At 39.0% G+C, this 26961-nt stretch overlaps 1 protein-coding gene across 1 annotated transcript in view; it reads right to left on the reverse strand.

Annotated features, from left to right (window-relative positions):
• The window catches only part of SPPL2A (signal peptide peptidase like 2A), a 58209-nt gene that overhangs the window by 9708 nt on the left and 21540 nt on the right, over nucleotides 1-26961 (reverse strand). Inside the window, exons 4-12 of the mRNA XM_037734666.1 lie at nucleotides 21536-21749; nucleotides 18931-19027; nucleotides 18254-18355; nucleotides 14689-14770; nucleotides 13312-13386; nucleotides 9022-9078; nucleotides 7989-8091; nucleotides 4850-4927; nucleotides 2974-3134 (exon numbers count right to left, since the gene is read on the reverse strand). Of these exons, the coding sequence (XP_037590594.1) occupies nucleotides 2974-3134; nucleotides 4850-4927; nucleotides 7989-8091; nucleotides 9022-9078; nucleotides 13312-13386; nucleotides 14689-14770; nucleotides 18254-18355; nucleotides 18931-19027; nucleotides 21536-21749 (969 nt within the window). The remainder of the gene's footprint in view (nucleotides 1-2973; nucleotides 3135-4849; nucleotides 4928-7988; nucleotides 8092-9021; nucleotides 9079-13311; nucleotides 13387-14688; nucleotides 14771-18253; nucleotides 18356-18930; nucleotides 19028-21535; nucleotides 21750-26961) is intronic.

Consider the following 26961-nt stretch of genomic DNA (forward strand, 5'->3'; position numbering starts at 1 on the left):
TTTTTTGAGACAGGGTCTCACTCGCTTTGTTGCCCAGGCTGAGTGCAATGGTGGTATCATGGCCCACTAAAGCCCCTATTTCCTGGGCTCAGGCAATCTTCCCATCTCAGGCTCCTGAATAGCTAGGACCAAAGGCATGTGCCACCACATCCAGCGAATTTTTTCTTTTTTGTAGAGATGGGGTCTCCCATGTTGCCCAGGCTGGTCTCAAACTCCTGGGGTCAAGTGATATTCCTGGCTCAGCCTCCCAAAGTGCTGCAATTCTCGGTGTAAACAACCATGCCTGGCCTTCTATCACTTCTTACTGCAATAATTGTCTACAGTTTTGCTCCCTTCATTTTCTAGATTTCTTAAAAGCTTAAGTAGTCTCCAATGTTTAGTATAGAATCCAAACTCTTTAATGTGACTTATAAGATGCTACAAGGCCCTTACTCTTGCTTTCTTCTCCAGTTTTCATTTCCTGTAGCTCCCCTAACCCTTACTCAACATTATAGCCATCCTAACCTTCACCAAGATTCTAGAATGTGCCATATTCTTCTTCCTCTGAGCCTCTGAAGACATGGTTCCTTCAACATGGAACACACAGCCCAGTCTTAAAGTCTTGACATAAACTTAATATTCTTTTTTTTTTTCTTGAGATGGAGTCTCACTCTGTCACTCAGGCTGGAGTGCAATGGTGCCATCTCGGTTCACTGCAACCTCTGCCTCCTGGGTTCAAGCAATTCTCCTGCCTCAGCCTCCCGAATAGCTGGGATTACAGGTATGTGCCACTGCACCCTGCTAATTTTTGTATTTTTAGTAGAGACGGGGTTTAACCACCTTGGCCAGGCTGGTCTTGAACTCCTGACCTTGTAATTCACCTGCCTCGGCCTCCCAAAGTGCTGGGATTACAGACGTGAGCCACCGTGCCCGGCATAAACTTAACATTCTTTAGAAAGTCTTCCCCAAATCACCTAGGACCCTGCCCTGAAACCAAGAGCGCTGGATGTCCCATCTATAGTTTTCATGGCACCTGCTGTAACTAATACGTTTATCACATTTTATTGTTAGTGACTCTATCTCTGTTCCCCACTTGACTGTAACTTTCAAGAGGTCATGAAAATAGGCCTCTAACTTGATCATCTTGTATCACCAATAGTGAAAATATAACAATATTCTCTAACAGAATCACTCATAAACATTTGCTAAATGAAGAAATATAAACCCATTAAAAAATGATGAAGAGTACTTTTTGAAATGTGATTTTCAGAGGTTATTAGCATAGTATGTATCATAGATACACTTTTATTTTTAAAAATCTATAAAAATAAAAAACTTATGTGAGTGTCATCATCATGGAAAAGTTAAAAGTTACCTTACCAGTTTAGCCAAGGGCCTTAGGATCATAAACTAATTCTACATATAATAGTATAAGATGAGGCTGGGCGTGGTGGCTCACGCCTGTAATCCAAGCACTTTGGAGGCCAAGGCGGGCGGATCACCTGAGGTCAGGAGTTCAAGACCAGCCTGACCAACATGGTAAAACCCTGTTTTTATTTAAAAAAAAAACAAAAATAGTATAAGACGAGAAAACAGCTTTGTGAGGTAGGCAAGACAGGTATTACTAGTTTAACCAAATCTTGAAGAAATTTTAAGATTTCCCCAAAACCATTCTAAACCAGTGCTTTTTCAAATCAAAGTAGTCTGTCACTTAATGTGTTAACCACTTCTCATTAAGTAACACTATAAATGACAGGAAAGACCAAGCACAAGATGAACATGAACTTTGAACTGTTTATCTACTATCAGAATTGCAGCCACCCACCCAAAGTGTCTTTTTGTTCACATGACCACTGACACAGAATCATGAGAGTGGATGGAGGAGGGTAGTAGTTATAAGAGCGCAAAGCAAAGGTAACTGCCTCACAAAGTGCCTTCATGAAGGGGTCAGTGCCATGGCCCTGACCTCAATAGGCTAGGGTTTCCCAACTCTTCTTAATTTCAATGCAAACAGACTTTACTGGAATACCAAGAACACTTAGAAAAAAAAAAAAAAAAGAAAAAGGTTTAACTTCAACAAAGAAACCACTCAAACAAAAGAGACTCTGGTGTCAAGTTTTTTAGAAGCTGAAGAGTATACTTTCCTGGGTTCAAGCAATTCTCCTCCCTCAGCCTCCCAAGTAGCTGGGATTACAGGCATGCGCCACCATGCCTAGCTAATTTTGTATTTTTAGTAGATATGGGGTTTCTCCATTTTGGTCAGGATGGTCTCGAACTCCTGATTTCAGGTGATCCACCCGCCCTGGCCTCCCAAAATTCTGGGATAACAGGCATGAGCCACCATACCTGGCAGAAGAGTACACCTTTTAACTGTAAAACTTTAGGACTCTTACTATAAATAGCTAATGACAGTCTCAAAATTAAGTACTTACACTTTATTTATTTATTTTGAAACAGAGTCTTGCTCTGTTGCCAGGTGCCAGGCTGGAGTGCAATGGCGTGATCTTGGCTCACTGCAACCTCCAGGTCCCGGGTACAAGCAATTCTCCTGCCTCAGCATCCTGAGTAGCTGAGACTACAGGTGAGGGCCAGCTAATTTTTATATTTTTTAGTAGAGATGGGGCACCATGTTGGCCAGGATGGTCTCAATCTCTTGACCTTGTGATTCGCCTACCTCGGCCTCCCAAAGTGCTGGGATTACAGGTGTGAACCACCATGCCCAGCTTGCGTAGGATGCTATTTTGTTTTCCCTGATGCCCTCTGCTGTTTTGTTTTTTGTTTTTTTTTTTTAGTTTTGTCTTGAATCACCAGGCTTTTGGCATTAGATTGCAGGGGAGGTGACAAATGATGACGCAGCAGGTGGACAACGAGTAAGGGGGTATTACAGTACTTTTTGGTACATAAAAGCTTTGCTATATATAGTCTGTTCCTACCCAAAATCGGTCAGTAAATTAAGTCATAAGATAACTTGGTAACCAAAGTATAGGCACATACCTGATAGTTGTTACCTTTCCAGAACTTTTTCATTTCCTTACGTCTCCAGGCAACAACTGAGGCAGTAATAAGAGTGCAAGGTACTAAATAGAGGAGAGCAGGTTGCCCCTTCTTCATCAGCACCAGAACAACAAATGTAAGTATCATGCCAATAGCATAGGCTGCAAGAAGAATATCAAGCTATCAGTCATTTCTACATGTTACCAAAGGTGGGTTTTTTCCTCCCTCATTTAAGTGTTGATTTTCAAATATTTCTGAGGACATTTTTGCTCTATGACTTCTTGTAATTTCATCATTTTCCTAGATAGGATTAGGAGAGACCTTCTAGGGAGCTTTTGGACAAATTTGGAAACTGGTTAGCATTTCAATTATTGTTAACCTAAACATGAATCATTGATAAAGATAATAATTCATGAGAGTTTCAATTATCTGTTGCTGTTAAAGATGTTAAATGGTTTCATATTTTAGATAACTGAATCTGTACCAACAGGTACTGAAGTTTATTTTAAAAAATCTTCCTAACACTGATTACATACTTTCTAAGCTTTGATAATAAGCACATACTTTTGAACCTTTCTTAATGACTCAGGGTTTTATTAGGAACACAGGATCTCAGAATATTGCCTTTATAAACAATTTAGTATAGTTCCTAATTTTAAAGATGAGGCAATGGAGTATCAGGGAGTTTAAGTGATTGTCCAAAGGTACACAGGAAAATTAATGAACTCTCTTATAGTCTGCCTTTGGATACTAATATGTTAAAGTCCTGGAGAGTACCATACTGAGAGAGGCCTCAAACTGCTTTTTTTTGAGACAGAGCCTTGCTCAGTTGCCCAGGCTGGAGGGCAGTGGTGCAATCTTGTCTCACTGAAACCTCCGCTTCTTGAGTTCAAGCAATTTTTTCCTACCTCAGCCTTCTGAGTGGCTGCGACTATAGGTGTGCGCCAACATGCCCAGCTATTATTTGTATTTTTAGTAGAGATGAGATTTCACCATGTTGGCCAGGCTGGTCTCAAACTCCTTACCTCAAGTGATCCACCCATCTCGGCCTCTCAAAGTGCTGGGATTATAGGCATGAGCCACCGCGTCTGGCCAGCCACTGTGCCTGGCAGAGACTGCCTTTTAAATTTCTTTATACTTTTTTCTTTTCTTCATCTTCTCCCTCACTTTTTTCTGTTCTTTTCTCTCTCTCTCTCTCTTTTTTTTTTTGAGATAGGGACTCAGTCTTTCACCCAGGCTATAGTGAAATGGTACGATCATGGCTTACTGCAGCCTTGACCTCCTGAGCTTAAGCGTTTCTCCATCTCAGCCTCCTGAGTAGCTGGGACCACAGGCACAACCACCATACCCAGCTATTTTTAATTTTTTTTTCTTTTGAGTCAGGGTCTCAATCTGTCACCCAGGCTGGAGTGCAGTGGTGCAATCTTGGCTCACTGCAACCTCTGCCTCCTGGATTCAAGCAATGCTCCTGCCTCATCCTCCCGAGTAGCTGGGACTACAGGCACGTGACACCATGCCCAGCTAATTGTTTTCTGTATTTTTAGTAGAGATGGGATTTCACCACGTTGGCCAGGATGGTATCAATCTCTTGCCCTTGTGATCTGCCTGGCTTGGCCTCCCAAAGTGCTGGGATTACAGGCGTGAGTCATTGCGCCCCACCTTAAAATATTTTTTACAGAGATGAGGCCTTACTATGTTGCCCAGGCTGGTCTTGAACTCCTGGGCTCAGGCAATCTGCTCGCCTTGGCCCCCAAAGTGCTAGAACTACAGGGGTGAACCACCATGCCCAAACTATACTCCTTCATTTTTAGACCTCTGTCTTTTCCTCCAGATAATACAATTCAACATTTAATACAAAGAAAAAACAAAAATTTACCAACTGTAGAGGAAACATAGTATATATAAGAAGAACCAGTCTGAACATCAAATCTTCTACAGTACGCAATCAATAGGCCTTAAAAAAAAAAAAACTCCATATTATTTTCTTAAAACAACAGCAATGCAAATTCAACTGTTAACTATGGTAACAGTAAATGTTGCATTGAATCTTCATTGTTGCATTATGAAAACATTCAAGTACCTCAAATTCTGGACAAAGTTTTACATACTGATTTTTAAAATGCTTAATAACATATTTTAAACATTTCCTCAAGTTATTAAATAATTTTTAACTGTCATTTTTATTAGCTGATCAATATTCCATGTCATGAAGAAAACTTTTAAAATTTGTAATTAAAAAATGTATTGAACAGAAAAATAGGTTTACAGTAAACTAAAATCTTCTGCACAGCCAAGGAAACAGTCAACAAAGTCAGCACCTATGAAATGGGAGAAAATATTTGCAAACTATATATCTGATAAGGGGTTAATATCTAAAATATATTAATATAAGAAACTTAACTCAATAATAAGTAAACAACCCAATTAGAAAATGGGCAAAGAATTTGAATAGCCAGTTCTCAATAGAAGACACACAAACAGCCAACACATATATGAAAAAATTGCTCAAGCCAGGCGCGGTGGCTCATGCCTGTAATCCCAGCACTTTGGGAGGCCAAGGCAGGTGGATCATGAGGTCAAGAAATCGAGACCATCCTGGTCAACATGGTGAAACCCCGTCTCTACTAAAAATACAAAAAAAATAATTAGCTGGGCATGGTGGCGTGTGCCTGTAATCCCAGCTACTCAGGAGGCTGAGGCAGGGGAATTGCCTGAACCCAGGAGGCGGAGGTTGCGGTGAGCTGAGATCGTGCCATTGCACTCCAGCCTGGGTAACAAGAGTGAAACTCCGTCTCAAAAAAAAAAGAAAAAAGAAAAAATTGCTCAAAATCACTAATCATCAGAAAAATATGAATTAAAACCACAATGAGATACCACCTTACATATTTTAGAATGCCTATTATCAAAAAGATTAAAAGTAAGTCTTAGAGAGGAAGTAACAAAAAGGGAACCCTTGTACATTGTTGATAGGAATGTAAATTAGTGTAGTCATTATAAAAACCAGTATGGTGGTTCTTCAGAAAATTAAAATTAGAACCACCGTATGATCTAGTAATCCCACTACTGAGTATATATCCAAAGGAAGTGAAATCAGTATGTCAAAGAGATATCTGCATTCCTATATTCACTGCAGCATTATTCACAATAGCTAAGATATGGAAGCAAACTATGTGCCCATCAACAGATGAATGAATAAAGAAAATGTGGTATATACACGGACTGGAAAACTATTAAGTCTTTTTCTTTTTTTTTGAGATGGAGTCTCGTTCTGTCACCCAGGCTGGAGTGCAGTGGTGTGATCTCAGTTCACTGTAACCTCTGTCTCCTGGGTTTATGTGGTTCTCCTGCCTCAGCCTCCCGAGTAGCTGGAAATACAGGCGCGTGCCACCATGCCTGACTAATTTTTGTATTTTTAGTAGAGATGGGGTTTCACCATGTTGGCCAGACTGGTTTTGAAGTCCTGGCCTCAACTGATCCGCTCACCTCAGCCTCCCAAAGGGCTGGGATTACAGGCGTGAGCTACCACGCTAGGCTCACGCTTTCATTTGTAAACGTGCAATTATGTAGAAAGAACTCATTTAATACCTATTTCTTGTAAGAAATTTGTTCAACCATTTCTTCTTCCCAAAGAAGAAATCTCACCTTGTATTTATTTATCATTTTATAAAAACAGAAAGAATGACAGTTAACCACTTAAAAAATTATAAAACAATTTTATCATCTTTATTAGTTATTTGAATTAATTAGTTTTGGTCTCTAAAAAATTAATAAATTAAGTTCCTTGTTTCTTCTTTTTTCTTTTTCTACCATTATCTTGATCTTGAAGTTCCTTATTGTTTCTGCTGTTTAATCACATATCCATATTTTTTTTTAATTATACTTTTTTCCTCCCTAAATTCAAATTTAGCTTTTAGGATTAAGTCATGTATTGTCAGCACCTCTGCTCTTTGGGGAAATATTTTTGTTTTAGACCTTTGACATTTACTTCAATAATGTAATATTTAAATACTATTTTTACCAGTTTTATGCCAAGCTCTATATAGAAGATCTTTTATAGCACTTGGTGTGGAAATGGTAAAATCAGGTAAAAGTTTAATGATATTCAAAGAAGTGTAAGGTTACTCAATAGAATGTTTTCCTTATTTTACCAATTATCTGAATGGAGATTCACTGAGCTAAGAGAGCTGCTATACTGGACTTTGCCATGTCAACTTGCAAGGCAACACTGCTAACTTCTCCCTCTCTACCTGGTTTTACTACGTAAATAGAAGGGCTTTTTCAGAAGCACCGGTACTCCTCGCCCATCCACCACAGGCAGTTAATACATAGGAGACTGTAAGAAAAATGAAGAAGGAAAAACTCAGCTGATAGAGGAGTATTATTAATTACTTCTAAACTAAATTATTACTGGGGTTGGATTAAGTTTATTCCACAGGCAGTGCCATGAGAAAAATAAGGCAGAACTACACTGACCGCCAGAGCAGACATGCTAAGAGAAGGTGATCAATTCCACTATAAACTGTGTCTTTCTGTATCATGCAGTCCTACAAGCTGGTGTTCTTCCATGTTTCTCCTCTTGATCGTGGCCTTGCCTAATACTCTTAAACTACTTTTTCTAAAACATAACTGTTATCTTAAAATATAAGTAATATAAGATAAGTAAATATAAGATAATTAAAATATAAGATAAGTAAAATATGTTTGGCATTATTATATTCATTATTATATTCAACTTATAAAAAGGGTCACAAATATACTTCTTGAAGAAGGTTAAACTGATCCTAGTTGCTTCCTCTAATTAACTTTGAGCCATACGAGCTATTACAGTACTTTGGTTCTTACCACTTGGGCTTTATCTTCTACCCCTCAATAAGCTTTTTTGTTATGACAATCCCAGCTCTAGTGACAGCCAGAAATAGTTAAATCAGAATAGGTAACTTTTACAGATTCCATACACATGATGATTTAAAATCATCAGTCTATTTTTTTTTACTGAAATTCTTACAATTGCTTACCTGGTACAATAATGTCTCCAAAACCCAATATTGAAACAGGCATGAGGCATACACTCATTACTGAGAAATAGGTCAGCTTTGGTACTCTGATGACTACTGGCAACTGTTCAAAAACAAAACAAAATAAAACAAAAAAGAGGCCACCAATGAACCTCTTAGCAATCTTTACCCATATTTTTTATTCATTTATTTTTTGGAGACAGAGTCTCACTCTGTCAACCAGGTGGAGTGCAGTGGTAAGATCTCAGCTCACTGCAAATGCAACCTCTGCCTCCCGGATTCAAACGATTCTCCTGCCTCAGCCTCCCAAGTAGCTGGGATTACAGGCATGAGCCACCATGCCCAGCTAATTTTTAGAGACAGGGTTTCACCATGTTGGCCAGGCTGGTCTCGAACTCCTGACCTCAGTCAATTCGCCTGCTTTGGCCTGCCAAAGTGCTGGGATTACAGGCGTGCGCCACCATGCCTGGCCACCCATATCTTCTAGAAAGGGAATGATTAACATTAGAATAATTCTTTTGACAATTTAAAGGAAATTGAAATACTCTGTTTCTATTTCCAAAAGAAATAGTTTTGAAAAAATAAAGCCCAACACACATGTAGGATTAACAGCATTAATCAGCTATCCCCACATTTAACCTTTTTTTTTTCTCTTTATCAAGAATAGAACTCAGGCCTTGAAACAGATTTTTTTTTGGCAACCTGGATTTTTTTCCCCCAAAGAAGAGTCTTGTCTCAGAGGGTATGATTTAAAGTCCAATGAACATATCTGAAATACAATCCTTACTTTCTCATGGGGAGCTGAGGGTTGACCAGTGGCTTCCACCAAGTTTCCATCATTCTAGGATGAAACCCAAGTCAATAGGTATTTAATAATTTAGAATAACTAAGAAAAGAGCTATATTTTCTGAGAAATAAGTTTACAATACCTTCACATGCACTACGTGACCAATGAATTACACAGGAAGGCAAACTATTAACTGGATACACATACATACACTGGACAGCCATTTCTATTTAATTGCCATCCTACCTTTTCATTATTTCCAAAAGGTCCAGCTGCAAGTTCAACCATGATGCTCTCACCATTCTAAAATTGAGAAGGAAGAGAAAGGAAGTTGTCTAATCATTTAAAGAGAACAATCTGCCACTATTCAAGTATCATTTAGCCCCATGGCATATGGCCTACTGTACACTGACTGAAAATGGGCTACAGACTGCCTTTTTCCTAAAAGTTTCTGCAGATAGCAAAAACTGAAGTCATCTAAAATAAAGTTCATTGAGCACAGTTGTTCCACTTTATCAGAGTTCAACAAGTCTCAGAAACTGGCAAATGAATCATGTAAAAATAATTCAAGTGAACCTTCAGTTCTGATTTGTACTCACATGTTAAATATCTGACATTTGTAATGGGATATAAATTTTAGGTTCAGTACTTTTAGTTACATTATGTCATATACTATATGCTCTTAGTGGTTTTCAGCAATGTCAGTGAAGAAGGTCATATTAAAATCTTTTATATTTAGCTTTGTAAAAAATATTGGTAACTTTATTTGAATAAATATACATCTGACCTTCTGGCTACTCACCACAATAACAAAACAATAAAAGCAAACTTGAAAAGACCCAGCCCTATAGAACCTGAGAACCTTCTCTAGGCTAAATTTTATCCAATTTCAGCCCTGCCTGCTTTCTTATGATCCAATCAAAACATTAACCTTAGCTAAATTTCCCTCCCTTGTGTCTGGATAAAGACTTTTCATGTGGGCTGTGTGAGGGGTTCATTTAAAAAAATTTTCCTGATAGCCAAGTCTGTTGTGGAGAGGGAAAACACTGTAGGGCAGCAAGCTAAGACTGCATAAACCACTCATTTTATGTTTCATATTATGATAAACCTATCAGCAAAACAGGTACAGGGAAGATAAACAAATCCTAATTTCAACAAAATTTGATTGACTATAATATTTTCCATGTGGGTGGGGTGCACAGAATAAACCACTTGAGTGTTTTTAAAACGACCTCATTGATTGCTGAGCTGAGTAGAAAGGAGGACAAAAATCCCTAGCTGCAGAAATCTTTTGCTCGTGTTAAGCTTTGGGTTATAGAAGGGTTAAGCCAAAGGAGTTAAGAAAAATAAACATACTAAGTAGAATTCTTTAAAGCAGATTCCCAGGTTGTGATAACATTTCCAGATAAAGAGTTAATTTTGGTTCACTTTCTAATTGTTACTTAAAACATTTAACTGAAGACCATCGTTGACATTCTCCCATACATTTAAAGGTACCTGAATAACTACTATTTGTAAGACACAATACTGAGCACAGTGGTGAATGGAAAAAAATAAGACAGTCTCTTATTGCTGTACTCTTAGGGCGACCTGCCTTGCCAACTCACTAGAAGGCAACAAATACGTGGGTCAAGAACATGTTTACAATATGCAATATTTTGTCAAATTTACAGTGAAAACCAGGAAAATCAGCAATATCTGATTTTGAGTTGCCTACTAAAGTAAGGTCTGCTGCCATAATAAAAACAAAATCAAACTGAGAAGAAGATATTAAAGTAAGTCTACTGTAGTGAACTCCAAAGAGCACTTAGCTTTTTTCACCATTTCAGGTTGCTAGAAATCATGTTCCTAGTCAGTAGGAACTAAGACAGAAATAATTTCCTAAGATGAAAAATTTCTTAAGCACGAAAGAAAGAAGGCTATAAGACACCTTTATTATTATCCTACCTTTAGAATTCTGAAACATTCTATGTATAAGGGAATGCAAATGGTTTGTTGGCAGATATGTTTATCTACAAAGTGAGAGTAGTGTCAGAATGGAAAAATTATTGTTTAGTTAAAAAAAATAGCTTAGTTACAGTTTACAGCTATATCTACTGTGTAATATACGTGTCATATGTTATGGACTATCTGTTCATTTATGGAAATGGCTTTGTAGAAGGAACATTTCACTTTTGTTATAAGATCTTTGACAGGATATCCTACAAAAACACATTTTTGAATCAAGTTAAAAATGCCCTAATAAATTAACAATTTTATTTTATTTTTTGAGACAGAGTCTTACTCTGTTGCCTGGCCTGGAGTGTAGTGGTGTAATCTTGGCTCACTGTAACCTCCACCTCCAGGGTTCGAGTGATCCTCCTAACTCAGTCTCCCAAGTAGCTAGGTCTACAGGTACACATCACCACACTTGGCTAATTATTATTTTTTATTTATTTTATTTTATTTTTCGAGATGGAGTCTTGCTCTGTCACTCAAGCTAAAGTGCAGCGGCACAATCTTGGCTCACTGCAACCTCTGCCTCCCGAGTTCAAGTGATTCTCCTCCCTCAGCCCCCACAGGTAGCTGGGATTACAGGTGCCCGCCACTGCACACGGCTAATATTTGTCTTTTTAGTGGAGACGGGGTTTCACCATCTTGGCTAGGCTGGTCTCAAACTCCTGACCTCAAGGGACCCATCCGCCTTGACCTCCCAAAGTGCTGGGATTACGGGCATGAGCCACTGTGCCCGGTCTCTAAATTATTGTATTTTTAGTATAGACAGAGTTTCACCATGTTGGCCAGGTTGGTCTCAAATCCTTGACCTCAAGTATCTGCCAGCCTGCACTCCCAAAGTGCTGGGATTACAGGTGTGAGCCTGGCCAAATTGACAAGTTTAGTTGTAACCCATAATATTAGTTCTATGAGTTATTTTTTTAGGTTACTATTGTTCAGTGAAGTCAATGAATCAAATGGCTCATCATTAAGTGACAGAAAGGTGCTAGTAAAATGGTTTGATTATGACAGGCATGGTGGTTCACACTTATAAATCCTAGCACTTTGGGTGGCTGAGGCAGAAGGATCTCTTGAACTCCATCTCGACAAAAAATACAAAAATTGGCTGGGTGTGGTGGTATGCCCCTGTAGTATCAGCTATTTGGGAGGCTGAAGTGGGAGGATCGCCTGGGCCTGAGGAAGTTAAGCCTGCAGTAACTGGTGATTGAGCCACTGCACTCCAGCTTGGGTGGCAGGTCAAGACCCTGAATCAAAGAAGAAAAAAAAGGTTTGGTTGGTTAGCTGTATTTTGGGGCAGTTGATTATATTTGTTACCTACTACAATTTTAGCTCCCCAACAGAGCACAGTTTGTCTTTATGCCATTATAGCAAATATCAGAAGTGTAGATTTTTACAGTGATTTCATAGGTGGTAGGTTTAATGAATGGGTAAAGAAGACATGAGGCCAGGTGTCACGGCTTATGCCTGTAATCCCAATACTTTGGGAAGCCAAGGTGGGAGGACTGCTTGAGCCCAGGAGTTTGAGGCTGCAGTGAATCAGGATTGTGCCATTACACTTCAGCCTCAAGACTCACCCTTAAAAAAAAGAAGAAGGAATGACAAGTAAAGTAGAGAATATCAAATACTTAAACACTTGAGAGTGACAAAGGATAAAATAGTTACAAAGAAAGACTCAAAATGGGAGAAAGTGGGGGAATTAAGCAATAGTTAATAATATTATATTCATGAGACAGGAAAAAGATCAAGGTAGAAAAACTGGACAAATAATTAAGGACCACCATACTCACCCAACACCTCTTCTCATTTTACTGAAGAACTAGTGGCAGACCTGGGAATATATTATTAGGAGCTGCCAGTTGCTGATTCTAACTTCATGGAAAAAGCCAGTCTGAGAGAATGAACAAAAGGACAGAAGCAAAAAAGGGAGAGTATGTGGCCCTGGGTCTAGTTTCTCTTGATGCCAGCCCATGCTGGCCTACAAACACAGTCTAGATAAATGGGACTTTTTGGGTACAGAAGGTTTAGGTTGGGTTCTGTTAGTTAGAACCAAAAGAATTCCACTGAAGTGGGTGAGAGGATGAACAGCTAGCAATACTCCCTCATACAATGGATTAGTAAATGGAAGCAGAAAGGGCTAAGTAAACTTGCCTATGGCTGCAGGGTTGCAAAGCTACATTCTAGGCCTTCCGATTTCTAGGGTGTTGCTCTTTCTTAGACTCAAACTAAGGCTTCAGAAATGATATTTTACTTTTTTTTACTGTCTATATTGCATACAGTAAACATTTAGCTCATAAGAAAAATTACTTTAAAAAGGGAAGAAAATTACAGACATTCTCATATTTGTACCAGTCAAAAGACCTTTTAAAAATCTAACAAAATGACTAAAGCCTTGAAAATTAAAAGGCCAATTTCAATGACAATTCTCTTAAGAGAATTAGAACTCAGTGGTAAACATCTGCAAAATCAATAATCTAGGAGCAGACTTAAGATTCTTACTTTTTTTAAAATTTTTCTTCATGAATTTCAAAAATATGGTCATACCTTTGTGATGAATGGTGTTATAAAAACAAAAAATACATCATAGAGAAGGAGAAGGCCTAGAAGTATCACACATGACTGTTGAAGAAAGAAACAAAATTAAAGGTCAATCTTCCTATATGTAAATTAAGACATTAAATTATTTTTCAAGTGCAAATAAACATATGAATGTACATTTGAATATAATTTTTAAAAAGACATCTTATGGTTAATACTATGTGTACTTTTATTCTATATATTAAAACCCTTATCTTCTTTATCTTGTTTTTTTTTTTTATTTTTTTATTTTTTATTTTTATTTTTATTGCATTTTAGGTTTTGGGGTCTTTATCTTGTTTTTTAAAAAAATCACTGAACCAAAGAAATGCACTAGGCTAGGTGCAGTGGCTCACACGTATAATCCCAGCACTTTGGGAGGCCGAGGCAGGCAGATCAAGAGGTCAAGAGATCGAGACCATCCTGGCCAACACGGTGAAACCCCGTATCTACTAAAAATACAAAAAAATTAGCTGGGCATGGTGGCGTGCCCCTGTAGTCCCAGCTACTAGGGAGGCTGAGGCAGGAGAATTGCTTGAACCCAGGAGGTGGAGGTTGCCAGTGAGCCGAGGTCGCACCACTGCACTCCAGCCTGGTGCCTGGTGACAGAATGAGACTCTGTCTCAAAAAAAAAAAGAAATGTGCTTCCCTGATATTAAGTCGTGTTAACGATTTTATGAATGTGGCAGACAGTATGAGTGATTAAAAATATTTTAGGCATGGTGCAGTGGCTCATGCCTGCAATCCCAGCACTTTGGGAGGCCAAGTCAGGAGGATACTTGCGGCTAGCAGCTTGAGAACAGCAGCATAGCAACACCTCCATCTCTATAAAAACAAACAAAAACATTTAGCTAAAATAATGTGTACACATGGATAAGAGTTGGGAATAATAGGCACTGGATACTCGGCATGATTGTAGGGTTAGAAAGTGTAAGGAATGAGAAATTGCTCGACGGGGACAACACACATTCGTCGAGTGATGGCTATACTATAATCCCACATTTCACCACTACCCAATATATCCATGTAATAAAACTACACTTGAACCCCTTACATTTATACAAGTAAAAGAAAGGAAAAAAAAACTATAATCATTTAGCCAACAAATCAGTGGTTGTCTGGGCCTGGGAGTTAGGACTGATTGCAAAGGCCAGGGTAGAGCTTTTGGAAGAGATGAGAAATGTTCTACAACTTCACTAGCATAGTGGTTACAAAGGTACGTTTGTAAAATTTCCATAAACAGTACACCGAAAATTGGTGCATTTAAATGTATGTAAATTATGGTTAATAAAGTTATCTTTTAAAAATTTATTTTAACTAGCAAAGTAGTATCGTATACATTACCTTGAAGTTGGGCAACTTCAGTGTTTTAATTAAATTCAGACAGAAAGCAATCCCCAAGATATCCTGTAAAATCCAAGCCCACCTAAAAATCAAAAGATATGACTCTATTGCTTTACCAATTTTTAGATGAAGCTTTTCAAAAGACATAGATCACTGAGGTAATATTGTTTAATTGCTATGATTTCACTATTCCATATATATTTTTTGAGACAGCATCTCACTCTGTCACCCAGGCTGGAGTACAGTGGTGCGATCTCAGCTCACTGCAATGTCTGCCTCCTGGGTACGTGCAATTTTTGTGCCTCAGCCTCTGGAGTAGCTGGGACTACAGGCATGTGCCATCATGCTTGGCTGATTTTTGACTATTCAATTATTAAACAGCAAGCATAACAACAAAACCCCTCATATATTCCATATTTGGTAATTTTACTGTCCTAGTAGAATATTATTGTTATTATTATTATTATTGAGACAGAGTCTCACTCCGTCACCAGGCACCAGGCTGGAGTGCAGTGGTGCGACCTCGGCTCACTGCAACCTCCGCCTCCCGGGTTCAAGCAATTCTCCTGCCTCAGCCTCCCGAGTAGCTGGGACTACGGGCGTGCAACACCATGCCCAGCTAATTTTTTTGTATTTTTAGTAGATACGGGGTTTCACTGTGTTGGCCAGGATGGTCTCGATCTCTTGACCTCATGATCTGCCCACCTCATCCTCCCAAAGTGCTGGGATTACAGGCGTGAGCCACTACTCCCGGCCATGAATATTATTATACTAAGAAATAGTTGAAAAGGCTACCTCAGAAGAACATATATCAGACATAAATGAGTATTTATCTTTAACCTTTTAACTTATTATTTATTTATTTATTTATTTTTAAAGACAAGATTTCACCATGTTGGTCAGGCTGATCTTGAACTCCTGACCTCAGGTGATCTGCCCACCTTGGCCTCCAAAGCGCTTGGATTACAGGCGTGAGCCACCATGCCTGGCCTAACCTTTTAACTTATACAGATGTCTCATTCTAGAAAACAGCTGTTAACAAAAGATTATCAGTGTTAACACAGATCCAAATACCTTGAATATAAAGAATACAAGAGCTAGTGGCCAGGTGTGGTAGCTCACATGTGTAATCCCAGCACTTTGGAAGGCCAAGGTGGGCGGATCATGAGGTAAGGAGTTCAAGACCAACCTGACCAACATGGTGAAACCCATCTCAACTAGAAATACAAAAATTAGCCCAGCATGGTGGAAGGCACCTGTAATCCTAGCTACTCAGGAGGCTGAGGCAGGAGAATGGCTTGAAACTGGGAGGAGGTTGCCATGAGCCAAGATTGAGCTACTGTACCAGCATGTGTGACAGAGAGAGATTCTGTCTCAAAAACAAGAAAACAAGAGCTATGCAACCACTTATTCCATCAGAAAGCATTATCCATTGATTATTCTACCTGAAGCTACATAAAGTTGTATGAGCTTTGTTTCTAAAATTTTCGGCCATTAAATCCTTTCAGTCTTCAATAGTTTTATTAATAAACCATTACATAAACCTAAGTATATATTTTTTTCTGGTTGTCTTCCTGCAAATGAACAGATATCTGTATATTTTCTTATAGTCCCTTCTTTCTTTCATAAAAGACAGCATACTCTCTATATATTTTTGCACTTTGCTTTTTTCACTTAAAAAAAATACAAATATCAAATCAAAGGGGATTAAAGACTTAAATCTAAGACCTGAAACTATGAAACTACTAGACGAAAACATTGGGGAAATGTTCCAGGACATTGGTCTTGGCTAAGATTTCTTGAGTAAGACTTCAAAAGCACAGACAACCAAAGCAAAAATGTACAAATGGAATTAAATCAAGCTAAAAAGCTTTTGCATAGCAAAGGAAGAGACAACCCACAAAATGAAAAAGCAATCTGCAAACTACCCATCTGCCAAGGGATTAATAACCAGAATATATAAGGAGCTCATACAACTCAATAGGAAAAAAACAAATAATCTGATTAAAAATTGGGCAAAATATCTGAATAGGTATTTCTCCAAAAATATACAAATGACAAACAGATATATGAAAAAATGCTCAAGATTTCCAATCAGATGAAATCTGGTTGCGGGCAGAGAAATATAAATCAAAACTATAATGAGATATCTTATTCCAGAATGCTGGCAAGGATGTGGGAAAAGGATGTGGGAAACCTTGTACACCGTTGGTGGGAATTAGCACAGCCACTATGAAGAACAGTATAGAAATTCCTCAAAAAATGGAAATCAGAACTACCATATTATCCAGCAATCCCACCACTGGATATACATCCAAAATAAATGAAATCAGTATATCAAAGAGATATCTGAACTCTCATGTTTATTGTAGCACTATTCACAATTGCGAAGATACGGAATCAACCTAAGTGTTCATCAGTGAATAAACAGATAAAGGAAATTATACATACATATGAAATTATACACAAACACAGTGGAATATTATTCAGCCACAAAAAAGAATGAAGTCTTGTCATTTGCAAAAACATGGCTGGAACTGGAAGACATCATGTTAAGTGAAATAAGCCTAGTACAGAAAGACAACTACTGCATGTTCTCACTCACAGTGGGAGCTAAAATTAAGAAAATAAAAATTAAAAATTGAACTCATGGAGATAGTAGAATGATGGCTACCAGAGGCTAAAAACAGGTGGGGCGGGGGTAGTAAAGATGGTTAATGGGTACAAAAATAGAGTTAAATAAAATAAATAAGATCTAGCGTTTGGTAGTACAGTAAGGTGATACAGTTAATAATAACTTATTGTATATTGTAAAATAACTAAAAGAGTGAAATTGGAATGTTCCCAACACAAAGAAATGATAAAGGCTTGAGGTGATGGATACCACAATTACCCTGATCTGATCATTACACATTGTATGCCTGTATCAAAACATCACATATATCCCATAAATATATATAGTTATGTTCCCATAATAATCAAAGATAAAAATAAAGCATAGATTGTGCTCCTTTTTGCACTTTATATATCATAGAGTATGTTCTCTTTTGTTTCTGATGACTTTGACTTAGCATTATGTCTGAGATTCATTCATGCTTGTGCATATGGTATATGGCTTACTTACTGGTGAATAGTATTCCATGGTGTAAATATAACATAATGTATTCATCCATTCAAGGTTTGATGGACATTTGGATTGTTTCTACACTCACTTTCTCTCTCTCTGTGTCTCTCTCTCTTCTGGAACTGGCTGCAAATCAGTTCTAGAGATCTTCACTGTTTAGAGCTGCATTGCACTCTACTGTGTGGCTATACCAAAATTAAGTATATTATTAAAATCTATTTCAGTGTATGTGTTGAAATCATAATTCATATTTCCTTCTCTATATGCATTCAAATGCATTCGCATATGATCTGCTTACTTTAAAAGTAGTTCATTACAAGACTGGTGTTCTGGCACAGAAGTAAAAAAAAAATTCCATAATAATCATAATGAATAAGTATCAGGGCAAGATATGAAACAATTCATCCTTAATCTAAAAGCAAATATATCGAGAATTCATACCTGTCTTCATTTCGAAACACAGCCCAAACAACAGCTACTGCTATGCATAGTCCAGCGAGAAAAATAAGTCTCACTTCCACACTTTTGCCACGACACAGAATCCTAAAAAAGCAAAGTGAAATAGTTAATGCTGCAGATGAAGTACAATGTTCACTTAATATAAGAAGTGGCAAATGTTGGCCGGGCGCGGTGGCTCATGCCTGTAATCCAAGCACTTTGGAGGCCAAGGCGGGCAGATCACCTGAGGTCAGGAGTTCAAGACCAGCCTGACCAACATGGTCTCTAAAAAATAAATAAATAAAAGAAGTGGCAAATGTTAACCACAGTCATAAGAAGTGACTGAAATATCAATTTAGAAGTCCTGATTTTAAGTAAAACAAATGACATAATAAAATGTTTATCGGTTCAATGTAATTTTCCATGATGATGAAAATGTCCTATATCTGTGCTGTACAATATGGTAGCTACTGCCACATGTGGCTATTGAGCACTTGAAATGTGGCTAATGAGAATGAAAAACTCAATTTTTAATTTTATTTAATTTTACTTAAATTTAAACACCTATAGGTCCAGTTTGTATCAGACTGCATACTTTTCAAATAATACTTCTACTTTTTCTTGTAATGTTTTAAATTACAAATACCAACATCGTAAGATTTTCTGTAAGAGATACTTACGTGCATTGTCCATATGGTATCTTACGAATTAGTGCAGCCAGACAGTTGTACAGACTCATTGATGATGCTATGCAGAAAACTGCTATCATAACATAAACTAGAAAAAAACAAAACACTAAATTACATGAGAACAGAAAGGTGATAAGAAAATATTTATATAAGCAATATTACTTCTTTAGCTTTCTTTATTGAATCATACTTCCAATGAAGTGACTATACTATGACCTGAATTACTTACTAAGCTGAAATGTAGATCTTGAGGGTTTTTTTTTTTTTTTTTTTTTTTGAGAAAGAGTCTTGCCCAGTCATCCAGTCGCCCAGGCCAGAGTGCAGTGGCATGATCTCGGCTCACTGCAACCTTCGCCTCCTGAGTTCAAGCGATTCTCCTGTGTCAGCCTCTTGAGTAGCTGGGACTACAGGCATGCGCCACCACATTCGGCCAACTTTTGTAGTTTTAGTAGAGATGGAGTTTTGCCTTGTTGTCCCTGCTGGTCTCAAACCCTGGACCTTAGTGATCTACCCGCCTTGGCCTCCCAAAGTGCTGGGATTGCAGGTGTGAGCCAACCATCTTCTTTTTATATAATAATTAATTTAAGGAAATTTCTCATCAAAAATTAAAATATGCTTTTGGGTAGAGGGCTCTCTTTTCTCTATCAATGACTACTATCAACTGAGAGTTGGTAACACAAATTAATCTGAAGGAGTATTAATAAAATCATCTTTTTGATGTCAACATAATAAATATCATCCTAGTACTCGCTCTATCAGCAACAGGTTGAAATGAGTGATATTCACAAAATGAGGTTTTTTCTAAATTTATTTTTGAGATGGAGTCTCACTCTGTCACCTAGGCTGGAGTGCAATCATGCGATCTTGGCTAGCCATAACCTCCGCCTTCCCAGCTTAAGCAATTCTCCTGCCTCAGCCTCCCGAGTAGCTGGGATTACAGGCACATGCCACCACGCCCAGCTAATTTTTATATTTTTAGTAGACACGGGGTTTTATCATGTTGGCAAGGCTAGTCTTGAACCCCTGCCCTCAAGCGATCCGTGAACGTTGGCCTCCCAAAGTGCTGGGATTACAGGCGAGAGCCACTGCATCAATCCAGAATGAGTTCTTTCAAATTAAAAAATACACACCATAAGCCAGGTACAGTGGCTCATGCCTGCAATCCCAGCACTTTGGGAGGCCAAGGCAGGCTGATCACCTGAGGTCGGGACTTTGAGACCAGCCTGGTCAACATGGTGAAACCCCGTCTCTACTAAAAATACAAAAATTAGCTGGGCATAGTGGCAGATGCCTGTAATCCCAGCTTCTTGGGAGGCTGAAGCAAGAGAATCGTTTGAACTCTGGAGGCAAAGGTTGCGGTAAGCCGAGATTGCACCATTGCACTCCAGCATGGGTGACAAGAGCAGGACTCCAGCTCAATAAATAAATAAATAAATAAATAAATAAATAAATAAATAAAATATGAATACAAATATTAGCTGGGCATGATGGCATGCGCCTGTAGTCCCAGCTACGCAGAAGGCTGAGGCAGGAAAATGGCTTGAATGTGGGAGGCACAGGTTGCAGTGAGGCCAGATTGTACCACTGCACTCCCGCCTGGGTGACAGAGCAGAGCAAGACTCCATCTCAAAAAACAAACAAACAAACCAATAAAAGATGTCATAGGTCTAGTTTTTAAAATGCTGTCACAGGACAAGAGAAACTGAACAAAAACTGAATGAAACAAACCCTAAGGCCTAGTTTTCTAAACCAGAAATTTGTGCTAATGCTATACACATAAGCGTGGAAGCCTTTAGTGGTTCTTAAATGGGCTTTTTGCTAGGTCTTATCAGGTACACTTCTTTTTCTCTGGTTTCCCTTCTCTTTGTGTTGTATACTGTCCGGGGATGGCAAATTTTCATTCTGTTAGACCATCAATAAGACAGTTCAGGAGATGGACAAGCCATTACAGTTCTACTCCCACTTTCTTCAAGGAAATAAAGGAATAGCTACTACTTTCTAGATCACAGGGAAGTACCTGTGTGTCTTCAGATATAATATGATCCTAACTGCCTATATAAGTAAAATAAAATTCAAGCAATAAAACACCTTTATTTGCAAACAGCTATACTTTGGGAGTAAGTAGAGGCAATACATCATAATTTGAATAATATTCTATTTCACGTAACTAAACACAGCCACCAAGAACTCCTTAGTCCACTGCTTAGATACTGAGCTGTATCATTCTTCATCTACAGAGAGAAAAACTTAGGGACCATGGCAACTATTTCAAGTCATCAATGAAGAAGTGTTCTCGTCTGAAAACAGAGAGTATTTTTAATCTGAGTATTTTTTTATCTTAGAGTAACAGAGATCTAACACTCTGACAATTAGAAAAAAATATTAATAAAATTATACAGTAAGTTTTCCAGGTAGAATGGCTTAAAGGAAAAGATAAATCTAGTATTAGTCAGTGAGACAATTAAAAAATTAATATTAACCAAATTATTCACATAAGTTTTCCAGGTAGAATGGCCAAAAGGAAAAGATAAATCTAGTATTAATCAATGAAAAGAATGTATGTTAACAATAGCAAACGTAAAATATGACTTCTTACCCAACCATTTGTAGAAGAAATAAAGTAAGACCATCATAACACAGCAGATGACCACAAATATTACAACTGTAAGAGGACCAAATGTTAGATATTCTTCCTTCTTTTTCCTCATTTCTCTATCGTCAGTTGTCACTCCGTTCAAGTTTTCCCTGTATAAACACACAAGAACTTTAGCAAATCTTAGCCAAGCATAGCTATTTAAAAAAATCTCTCTCTAACACCAATTTAGTTTCTGATTAAGAAAGCAATGTATTTTTATCAAAATATTTTTTATTTTTTTTTTAGTTTATTTTTTTTTTTTTTTTGTTTTTTTTTTTTTTTTTTTTTGAGACAGAGTTTTGCTCTTGTTGCCCAGGCTTCAGTACAATGGTGCAATCTCGGCTCACCGCAACCTCCACCTCCCAGGTTCAAGCGATTCTCCTGTCTCAGCCTCCTGAGTAGCTGGGATTACAGGCATGTGCCACCTCGCCTGGCTAATTTTGTATTTTTAATACAGATGGGGTTTTTCCATGTTGGTCAGGCTGGTCTTGAACTCCCGACCTCAGGTGATCCACCCGCCTTGGCCTCCCAAAGTGCTGGGATTATAGGTGTGAGCCACTGCGCCCAGCCTAAGATATCTTGTTATAGCAACTAATGTACTTTTTAAAAACTGCACCCCCAAAAGAAATATTTAATCTAGAAGAAATATTTAATCTAGGCTGGATGCAGTGGCTCACACCTGTAATCCCAGCACTTTGGGAGGCCGAGGCGGGTAGATCACCTGAGGTCAGGATTTCGAGACCAGCCTAACCAGTATGGTGAAACTCCATCTTTATTAAAATTACAAAAATTAGCCAGGCGTGGTGGTGTGTGCCTGTTAGTAGTAGTCCCAACTACTCGGAAGGCTGAGACAGGAGAATTGCTTGAGCCCAGGAGGCGAAGGCTGCAGTGAGCCAAGATCGCATCACTGCATTCCAGCCTGGGTGACAGCGTAAGAGTCTGCCTCAATTAAAAAAAAAAAAAATTAATCTAGAAACTAAAAACCCCTTAAGTACTATCCTCCAGAGATGATTTGTTCCTAACCACTAATTTTTAAAACATTTTTTTCTGCAGGTAAAATTGTTGAAAGAGATATTCATTATATAAACAAATTAATATTTGTGGATGTTTACAATATCTAATTTGAAAATTATATTGACATAATAAATTTCAAATTAAAGCCAATGCTTCTTACAAACTTACTATTATCAACTTACAGATAGTGAAGTACTTCTAAAAGTAGCTTCTCTTTCTTTTTTGATAAAGAGTCCTGCTCTGTCGCCCAGGCTGGAGGGCAGTGATGAGATCTCAGCTAAATGCAAGCTCTGCCTCCTGGGTTTAAGAGATTCTCCTGCCTCAGCCTCCCAAGTAGGTGGTATCACAGGTGCGTGCCACCATACCAGGTAATTGTTTTTTATTATTTTTTTTTTTGAGACGATGTCTCGTTCTGTTGCCAGGCTGGAGTGCAGCAACGAGATCTCAGCTCACCGCAACCTCTGCCTCCCAGGTTCAAGTGATTCTCCTGCCTCAGTATCTGGAGTAGTTGAGACTACAGGTGCACACCACCACACCTAGCTAATTTTTTCGTATTTTTAGTAGAGATGGGGTTTCACCGTGTTGGCCAGGATGGTCTTGACATCCTGACCTTGTGATTTGCCTGCCTCGGCCTCCCAAAGTGCTGGGATTACAGGCACGAGCCACTGTGTCCCACCTAATTTTTGTATTTTTAGTAGAGACAGGGTTTTACCATGTTGGCCAGGCTGGTCTCAAACCCCTGACCTCAAGTGATCTGCCTGCCTCAGCCTCCTAAAATGCTGGAATTACAGGTGTGCCCCACCATGCCCAGCTAAAAATATTCTTCTCTTAAATGTAAACTCTAAATTATCCTCTCAATCAACTTAGCATTTACTATATGCCTAGTCTATATTCATTAGTGTATTATGAAGGATTCAAAAGAAATTCAAGATGTAACTTCATCCTACCTTTATTTAAGATAGCAAAATATTGTCTCAACCCTTGCTAGGCCACAGAGCTAATAAGAGAAACCGAAGTCGAAGAGGAAAAGAGCTGCAACTACTATTTGTTGGGCAATCTCTGTTGTCAACCTTACTGTCTTCTCCTAGTTATATGCAACCAGTGACATATTATTACTACTACTACTGAATACTTTTCAATAACCCTGTTCTAAACTCTGCTCCCTCCTGTGCAAATCCTGACCCTGCTCATTAGGTCTGAGCTCAATACAAACTTTAGGTTTAAAAAAGTTTATTTCTTTTAAGGTATTTTTAAAAATTAAATTTAAAAATTAAAAAAGGCAGGATTTTGCCATGTTACTCAGGCTGGTCACAACACTTGAGCTCAAGTGAGTCAACTGCCTTAGCCTCCCCAGGTGCTGGGATTACAGGCATGAGCCACCATGCCTGGCCTAAAACAGTTTATTCCTTTCTTCTTTTTTTTTTTTTTTTTTGAAATAAAGTCTCGTTCTCTCACCAGGCTGGAGGGCAATGGCACAATCTCAGCTCACTGCAACCTCTGCTCACTGCAACTTTCGCCTCCAGATATAAGTGATTCTTCCACTTCAGCCTCCCGAGTAGCTGGGACTACAGGTGTGCACCACCATGCCCAGCTAATTTCTTTATATTTTTTTTAGCAGAGACGGGGTTTCACCATGTTGGCCATGATGGTCTCCATCTCTTGACCTTGTGATCTGCCTGCCTCAGCCTCCCAAAGTGCTGGGATGACAGACGTGAGCCACTGCGCCCGGCCCAGTTTGTTCCTTTTGAACTGCATATTTGCCAGCTGTGTACCAACAAGCCACTTTCTTATTAGAAAAATGTTGCCTGAGATGGCCACCATATTAAGCATCTGTGATTCTAAGTAGGTTGCCTGGGAAAAGAGCAAGGAGAGAGTTGATGGAGACACACTAGCACCTCCCCTGAAACTCTAGAGCTGAATGACAGGGTATTAAATTTCTATAAATGTGGTACCTGAGTGTAAAAAGGTGCTAATTTTGGTATCTGTCACTGCAGAGATATATTTAAAGACACCTTTTTGGCACAATACACCTATAAGCCGTAATAATTAAATATTTATATATTCATAGTCATTAGACTAAAAAGCACAGACAATTTCTTGAAGGAAAGCATGCAGAGTACAGTATTAGATTTATATCACATTAAAATATTATAATTCTGTTGGGCATGGTGGCTCACACTTGTAACCTCAGGACTTTGGGAGGCTGAGGTGGGCGAATCAGGAGGATCTTGAGGTCAGGAGTTCAGACCAGCCTGGCCAACAAGGCGAAACTCCATCTCCACTAAAAATATGAAAATTAGCCAGGTGTGGTAGCGCAGGCCTGTAATCCCAGCTAGTCGGGAGGCTGAGGCAGCAAAATCGCTTGAACCTGGGAGGCAGAGATTGCAGTGAGTAAAGATGGCATGCCACTGCACTCCAGCCTGGGTGACAGTGAGACTCCATCTCAAAAAAAATAAATCGAGTTTAAAAAAAAAAAAATTACATTTCATCTTTTAGAAAAAAAAAAAAAAAAAAAAAAAAAAAAAAAATTTCATATTTTTGAAAAAAAAAAAAAAAAAAAAAAAAAGTACTTTCATATCAGCTTGAGAGCCATAGGCAATACGAACCTAAGCTTGACCACTGACCTTATTATAAAAAGATTATGCCGGGTGTGGTGGCTCACACCTGTAATCCCAGCACTTTGGGAGGCCGAGGCAGGCAGATCACGAGGTCAGGAGATTGAGACCATCCTGGCCAACATGGTGAAACCCCACCTCTACTAAAATATAAAAAATTAGCCAGGCATGGTCGCCCGCGCCTGTAGTCCCAGCTACGTGGGAGGCTGAGGCAGGGGAATCACTTGAATTCAGGAGGCGGGGGGTTGCAGTGAGCTGAGATTGTGCCACTGTACTCCAGTCTGGCTGACAGAGCAAGACTCCGTCTCAAAAAAAAAAACAAAAAAAAACACAACAAAAAAGATTTTAGGCTGGGCGTGGTGGCTCATGCCTGTAATCCCAGCACTTTGGGAGGCCAAGGCAGGCTCATCACCTGAGGTCAGGGGTTCAAGACCAGCCTGGCCAACATGTTGAAACCCCATCTCTATTAATAATACAAAAATTAGCTGGGCATGGTGGTGCATGCCTATAATCCCAGCTATTCAGGAGGCTGAGGCAGGAGAATTGCTTGAACCCAGGAGGCAGAGGCTGCAGTGAGCCGAGATGGTGCCATTACACTCCAGCCTGCGCAACAAGAGTGAAACTCCATCTCAAAAAAAAAAAAGTTAACACTCTACTGAAAAGTCTTTCCATAGAGCCCAGGTATCTATCCCTTTTGCTTAAGGTACATCTTTCACCTGGTAGAGTAATTTTGGGTTGTGAGGCCCTGTTCTGACAAATTTTCCCTTCCCTAAGTCTTATTCTCTTTCCCTCCAATTGTCTTTACTTGCTAAATGATGTGCCTTATGTTTGCAATAATTCTTTTTATGGAACTTTTTCCTTTATATCACTGATTCATATTCTCTTTCTCCATATGGTCACCACCCCCTTGTCCTCCCACATACACTTACTTCTCTCTGCCTTTATTTTGCCCTTAGAATCAGCCTCCTCAATTTTAAAACCCATGATCCTGCAGATATGGGACATTTCGTTTCCCAGTCTGGTTACTGAAGGCAACAAATTACTTGTTTCTGCTCTATCGTCATGTTTTACGAATAAGAAAGCTGGTATATATTCTCCTCCAATTTCCAATTTCCTCAAGGAGGAACTTGTCCTAGCATGTATATAAAAAAGCTTGCCAGCCGGGCATGGTGGCTCACGCCTGTAATCCAGGCACTTTGGGAGGCTGAGGCGGGCAGATCACAAGGTCAAGAGATTGAGACCATCCTGGCCATGGTGGAACCCCATCTCTACTAAAAATACAAATATTAGCCAGGTGTGGTGGCATGCGCCTGTGATCCCAGCTGCTCGGGAGGTGGAGGTGGAAGAACCACTTGAACCCAGGAGACGGAGGTTGCAGTGAGCCACTGTACTCCAGCCTGGCAACAGAGCAAGACTCTGTCTGGGAAAAAAAAAAAAAAAAAGCTTGTCTTGCTAAACTCAAAGTGTGGTTCATGGGCAAGCAAAATCACTTGGAAACTTGTTAAAAATGCAGAAATCAGGCTGGGCACAGTGGCTCACGCCTGTAATCCCAGCACTTTGGAAGGCCGAGGTAGGTGGATTACCTGAGGTCAGGAGTTCAAGACTGGCCTGGCCAACATGGCAAAACCCTATCTCTACTAAAAAATCTCTACTAAAAAAAAAATACAGGCCGGGCGCGGTGGCTCAAGCCTGTAATCCCAGCACTTTGGGAGGCCGAGGCGGGTGGATCACAAGGTCAAGAGATCGAGACCATCCTGG

The sequence above is a fragment of the Cebus imitator genome, unplaced genomic scaffold (assembly GCF_001604975.1).
Source record: "Cebus imitator isolate Cc_AM_T3 unplaced genomic scaffold, Cebus_imitator-1.0 Scaffold651, whole genome shotgun sequence".
NCBI lineage: Eukaryota > Metazoa > Chordata > Mammalia > Primates > Cebidae > Cebus > Cebus imitator.